Source organism: Sinocyclocheilus rhinocerous, unplaced genomic scaffold (genome assembly GCF_001515625.1).
Source record: "Sinocyclocheilus rhinocerous isolate Xijiao unplaced genomic scaffold, SAMN03320098_v1.1 scaffold726, whole genome shotgun sequence".
In the NCBI taxonomy this organism is placed as follows: Eukaryota; Metazoa; Chordata; class Actinopteri; order Cypriniformes; family Cyprinidae; genus Sinocyclocheilus; species Sinocyclocheilus rhinocerous.
Genome location: NW_015661868.1, coordinates 393,335 through 400,339, shown reverse-complemented (window position 1 = coordinate 400,339; position 7,005 = coordinate 393,335). Strand labels below are relative to the sequence as shown.

At 35.5% G+C, this 7,005-nt stretch overlaps 1 protein-coding gene across 1 annotated transcript in view; it reads left to right on the top strand.

Moving 5' to 3' along the window:
• Positions 1-254: 254 nt before the first annotated feature.
• The window catches only part of LOC107726551 (calcineurin subunit B type 1-like), an 11,317-nt gene continuing 4,566 nt past the window's right edge, over positions 255-7,005 (top strand). Inside the window, exons 1-3 of the mRNA XM_016536179.1 lie at positions 255-327; positions 708-803; positions 6,027-6,211. Of these exons, the coding sequence (XP_016391665.1) occupies positions 255-327; positions 708-803; positions 6,027-6,211 (354 nt within the window). The remainder of the gene's footprint in view (positions 328-707; positions 804-6,026; positions 6,212-7,005) is intronic.

The window sequence follows — 7,005 nt, the reverse complement described above, 5'->3', positions numbered from 1 at the left end:
GTAACACAAAACTGGTTCTTACCACTTCTTGACAAATCACATTAAAATTCAAACTCTGATTTAATTAAAAATCCAGAAATCCACCATGAATAAGGAAAACCTTGACCTAGTGACTTAATCAGGTCAGAGAATGGAGAATATGGCGCCTGACGCCTCCGTGTCATCCTCTAAATTGGGCTTTATGAGTTAGCATTGTGCTGTTTGTGCATTAATCTTACCCCACAACAATTCAATGAGCGATTTGTTGTGGCACAATGCGTCTCATTCACCACCCGCTTCCTGTGTGGGAAGTTCTGGCCGATCTCTGTCTCTCTCTAACTGTCCTGAGTGAGTACCAGCCAAACAGATCCTTTCAGTCTTCATACCATTGCATCAAACATTCATTGTTATTTCAGTTACATTTGTGTACAAGATGCTTATCACGCACACGGATTTAATCACCATTGTTTAGAAAGTCCAAGTTTGATGAGTAAACTGCAATGGCATTGATTACGAACAAAGTCAGATTACGATTGTTTGTTTGCCACTGGAATAAATCTCATTCTAATAAACCAATATCTCCAAAGCACAATGAAAACTTGGTAATGCATTCCTTTAAAGTGATGACTTCAAACGTCTGGTATTCCCATCCTGCCACTGCCACAGACGGAGGGCAGACCAGTGGGCGTCTTCCAGAAAGAGCTGCACCCAATGCCAGACCATGTAAGGCCAGCCAACGTGCCCAAAAATAAATATCAAAGATCACTGGGAGAGGGTGGGAGAAATGGATGTAGAAGGAGAGAAAGAAACAGAGTCTCGCAGATGTTTTCAACTCGTCAGGAACGCCGCCGCTCGACCGTGGATGCGGTCCATATGTGCTTCTGGCTGTATGTGGAGGATCACAGAGCATTTCTGTCTGTCTGCATGCAGCAAAACCCCAGTGTAGTTAATGGGATCGCCCCACTCTACCGCCACTTTGCTCTTCTGCTTTGATAGGCCATGTGGGCCGCCTACTTCAATGTAGTTAGTCTGATCTTCCTGCAATTTCAACACTTGGCACATTAAAATAACAAAGTCCAGATGTCTGATTAATGGGAGCCACCAACCCCTTTCAACCTTTGCACTCTGTTCAACCGAAGACATGCAATACAGTTAATTGCTGGAAAATATGGTGCTTCGAAAGAATGATGGTGACATAGAAGGGACTATTATAAGTGAAGTCAGTTCACTTGGCATGCAATATCTGCCTAAAAACTGTTGGCTAATCTTTCATTCAAATACATTTTTTAATATAACATAAGGAAAACATTGCTTTAGCATGATTTATATGCAAACTTCCGTGTATGGTCACTAATGAAAAATAAGTGTACTTAATTGTATTGAAAGTGCACTTATAGTTTACTTCAAATAAAAGCATATTTAAAAAAAAAAATAAAAAAAAAAAAACATATATACTTGCAGTATATTTGCAGATAATATTAGTGAAATAAAATGTCGCTTAAATGTATACAGAGATGCAGTTAACTTTAACACACTTAAGTAGACTTTTAAAAAGTGCACTTTGTAATAATGTCAAATTAAAAGTTTGACTCTAAAGTACTTTTTAAATCATTATGTTTTTGTAATCTTTTATCAGGCTTTAAAGAAGTACACTGATCTGACAAACATACAAAAGCACATGTAAGGTATTTGGTTACAATTTTAACTATAGTGTGTTATTCATTTAAAGTAAATATATTTAAGTACTAAATTACAACTTCATCATTACAAATATGTAATTAAAAATACACTCTAAAAAATGATGGGTTAAATATAACCTGCAGCGCTGGGTTAAAAAGGGACAAACCCAGCTATTGAGTTGTTTTGACCCAGCGGTTGGGTTGTTTTGGAGTCAAAACAACCCAACCGCTGGGTCAAAACAAACCAACCGCTGGGTCAAAACAACCCAATAGCTGGGTCAAAACAACCCAATAGCTGGGTCAAAACAACCCAGTAGCTGGGTTTGTCCCTTTTTAACCCAGCGCTGGGTTATATTTAACCCAGCATTTTTTAGAGTGTATATTTAAATACACGACATACATGTTTTATTTGAATTGGCATTAAAAGTGTATTTTAGTTTGCCATAAATGTTTGTCAGTACATTCAGCAGTACAATTTTACCATATTTCAAAAACAATATAATGATGAAATTACATATAAAGGTGTACTTAAGTCATACCTAAGTGGGCCAAAAAGCATTTTATAGTTCAAATAATTGCATTTATTGATTTACACTATAAAACATTTTCATTCAGTTTTAATTAATATGCAATGAAGTTGCTATGCACTTATATATTGTTTTAAAGTATATTATTTCCATAATTGCTCTTTTTAAAAGCAAGCTAAAGTATAAACAAGGGGTTAAATGTTGGCTTCTGTAAAGCTTCGGTTATCTTTGATTGTTTCATGTTCAAATGATGCACTTGTTTGGGTGGTGTAGAATAAGGAAGTAGGGACAAAAGTAATCTATAAAGTTTTTTAGTTTTTTCCATTGAAATAGGCCTATTGTTTGCGTAAAGTAAACTTCATAAGTTTGTGTAATTTGTTCTCTATAGTGTGTAGTCAAATTAACTACCCAGGCAGACAACAGCACACATGCAATAAGGTAACATATACTAAGTGGAAAGGTTCATAAAAAATCTGACAAGACAAAAATTTAGGAATTAAATCAATTGAGGGGCTAAGATTTTTTACCAGTTTTAGGCCTGACACAAAGCAGAGAACGGACAGTACAACCCCCCTAACTCTGGAAAATCATTGTAAGACTTGGTTTTAAATGGCTTATTGCTTTGATAATTTGGTTTATCTGGTTAGCATGACCTGTTAGCTGCTACTTTTAGATGCTGTAACTACATCATCAGCCAGGAAGAAATGCTACATTTCTTCGAGTTTACTTAAAGGGATAGTTCACCCAAAAATGAAAATGTGATGTTTATCTGCTTACCCCCAGGGCATCCAAGATGTAGGTAACTTTGGTTCTTCAGTAGAACACAAATTATGATTTTTAACTTTAAAATCTCTGTTTGTGTTCTGCTGAAGAAACAAAGTCACCTACATCTTGGATGCCCTGGGGGTAAGCAGATAAACATCAAATTTTCATTTTTGGGTGAACCATCCCTTTAAGCACTGTCTCACCCCCCTATATTATAATACTGCACAAGCTATTGCATATGTGCCCTCAGCCAGGCTGAGGAAAAATAGGGGCCAGGTCAGGGAATTGTGATGATGATTTCTCATTCACTGTATGTGAATGCATGACATTCCCTCATTTCACGGGAGAAATGAGTGCCTGAAATAAACGAGAACTCATGCGGCCATCTAGTGCTGAGTATTGGAATTACTTTAACATTTGCTGAACAAATCCTCTATGTACAAAAAGTCAGTATTCAACGAAAAAACTTCACTAACTCTCAGCCTGCATGTTGAAAACTGCATGTAAAAAAAATAAAGTCTGGTAAATGCTAGATTAAAACAAAAAATGTCTGTTGTACAATCTGTAGTTTGAATTGTACTGTGTATCTTTTTTGCATTCAGTACAGTAGTGAAGTTGACTGCCTGGATGTTACAAGAGGAAATACAACCTTTCAGTCAAGGTCAAATAAACCCCAATAAAAACAAAGGATAGTAATATTTTTCAAGTTGAACTTCCAGATTTGCTGTTCTAATTATTATTATTTTTTGTCATTTATGTGATGTTCACTGCCTGGATGTTGCAAGAAGAATCATCTTCTGGGGGAAAAAATAAATAAATAAACGGGTATGTGCCAGATTGAGAACCCTAAAATAAAAATGATAACTGTGGGTAAGTCATATTTCTCAGACATTTCTATTGCACAACTTAAAGTTTAATATGCACTGTATTTGTTTCTTATTCATTAAAACAGTGATGTTCACTGCCCTTATGTTGTGAAAAGAAACACTGTATATTTTCCACTGAGGTCCAATATAAATGTAGCAAGTGACAGATTAAACACAAAAAAGGGGGAAAACAATCACAGGTGAGTAATATTCCTCAAGCAAATCTGCTCTCTGTTGTACAACCTGTAGTTTGGTTTGATACTAAAACTTTTCTTATTCATTACAGTAGTAGGAATGGCAACTGCTATGTTGCAAGAGAAGATGTCGCCTGTCAAGTGAGGTAAAATAAACTCTGGTGAATGCCAGATTAGAAATCAAAAAGCACAGGGGAGTAATGTTTTTCAAGCATATTTGCTGTCTGTTGTACTACCTGTAGTTGAACTGATACTGTCTATCTTTTGTCATTTATTACAATAGGGATGTTCACTGCCTGGATATTACAAGAGGAAATTCTGCCGGTCAACTGAGATAAAATAAACACTGGTGAATGCCAGATTAAAAATAATAAAGCACAGGTGAGTAATATTGTTAAAGAATTTCCGCTCTCTAGATTTAAAGGATTTAAATCTTTTTGTCATTTACTACAATAGGGATGTTCGCTGCTGGAAGATACAAGAGGAAATGTAGTCTGTGTGTGCATTGGGGTAAATAAAACTCAGGTAAGGGTCAGATATAAAAATATTTTTCAAACATCTTATTGCATGAACCTGAAATTGAAATGCCTTATCTTTCAAACAAATTTCAGTGACAGTTTCTGTCTTTCAGATTCTTTGTTTACAAACCTCTTTAAACGAAATTACACTGTTTATACATGTAGCTGTTTATAGGCTACAGTAAAACAAAAAAAAAAACAAAAAAAATTGGCAGTGCATTAAGAAAAAAGTAGGTATTAACAGAATTTTTGTAATCACATTTATTTGTCACCTTATTTCTAAAAGTGGTGTTATGTTTTTGACCATATATACAGTTCCATTTTTAGGTGACCCTTCTGTACCAATCTGTATTAAACATGCCTGTAAAACTTTGCTGAAGCTTTTAGCTGGTATGTTTTTAACATTAAAGTCATGATCTGAGCAATATATATATATCAGAATGTTCAGAAATTCAGAATTCAGAAATGTATTTCCTGAAAAAAAAAAAACATTCAGAAGAAATAAATAAATATTCAGTGTTCAGTGCATGGCTCAAAAAGTGGGCAGGTCAAAGATAAAACGTTTTAGACATCACGTTTTTTGAGCTTGGACTGACTAGACTGTTTCAGTCGTTGACAACGCGTGTTTCCTTCGCTAAACTGAAACATTTTTGCAATGTATATGCTACAAGTACAAGGAGGCTGCGCTCTGTGCGCGCGTGAGTGTGGGCGGAGAGAGTTTGACAGTCAGACTGAAGCTCGACACGCTCGCAGATGTCACTGAGAAACAAACCATGACTCCATGAAATACATTTTTTATTATCAGGCTACATTTTTCTTAGAAAAACTCTGAAGGTAAGCTCAATATCTCTATACTTTTCTTTTTTTTTATTCCATATTGCTTAATGCTTTGTTTGATGTAGTTACGAGCTGACATTCACGTTTAATACATGAGCTCTCACACGCGACACACACACACCGCGGTTTAATCATCATTGAGAAGAGAATCATAGTTTGTTCATAAGTAACACATTAAACCGAATATGTTTATTTTGTTAAAAGGCTGAACGGGGTTTCTGTGTTGCTTAACACCAATAGTGTGCTTTGCTTTCATATTCTGTATTTATATATTAACGCTACCTGTTCAAAATCTAATGACTAAACCGCAGGGCTGCACTTTGCTCTAAGAGAAGGTGGTTTAGTAGTAGAGAAGGATGTACTTCCTCAAACACTCTTCGACACATTTGCGGCCGAGCCTCGGATACTTTGCATGTTATGCAGCTAAAAGTTTAAAGAAATGAATGTTACATCACAGACTGACGGTAGGAATTGAATGGTGGGCTGGAAATTACAAGGTTGTATCTTTAAACTTGGAAGTGTTCGCCCACTGGGTGTTTTTTAATGGTCGATGCAGATATCTAGAGAGGGTGACTGATGGTTGGCATTGTGTATAACACAATTTATCTAAATATTTAAATGAACACAATATTCATTCAATTCGCCGTTTTCCTGGATCCAGTCGCTTTTAGGATCTATGACATGGACAAGGACGGCTACATTTCCAACGGAGAGCTGTTCCAGGTGTTGAAGATGATGGTGGGCAACAATCTGAAGGACACTCAGCTGCAGCAGATAGTGGACAAGACCATCGTCAACGCAGACAAGGACGGTGATGGGAGAATATCCTTCGAGGAGTTCTGTGCTGTAAGTCTGGCATATATATATATATATATATATATATATATATATATATACACATCTGATAACATTTCAAATAAGTGGCTGTATTCAGTCAAAAAATAATAATAATAAAATAAATATGGCTGAATCAACCATACAGCATCTAGTGATCTCCAACAACATTTTCAGGGTCAGATCAAGTAGAAATAGGTAACAATTGCATGTTTTCACTTTTTACAGTGGAATGAGAAGGCATGAATATCGACAGATGCAGATAATCATTCATGGATGGATGTATTATATACAGTATAGGCATAATATGGATCTATGCTAGCAGATCTATGCTAGTGTACACTCTTAAAAATAAAGGTTTCAAAAAATGGTTCTTTTAAGAACTGTTCACCAAAAGTTTCTTTCGGGAACCCAAACAATTGTATAAAAAAGTATATGATTATGCATGTTGTATTTAAAGTAGATGACACTATATTCCATGTATGCCCCTAGTGAAAAATAAATATACTAAAATACTTAATAAAAATAACCTGCAATTTAAAAAACTGGTATACTTAAAGTCTGCTAAATTGGAACAACTAATTTTGTACTTAATGCACTTTAATTGTGTGGAAGTAGCGCTGAAGTCCAACTAAAGATACACTGAAGTATATTTGATTGTGCTACAGTGGAACTATTGCAAGTATACTTAAAGATCGATATTATTCAAAGATCATACAGTCCTCATCAATAGTGACATTAAAACACATTTTAGGCTTAATAGTAAGAAATGTGCATTGTGCACAAGTAGTACTCCAAATAAAGTT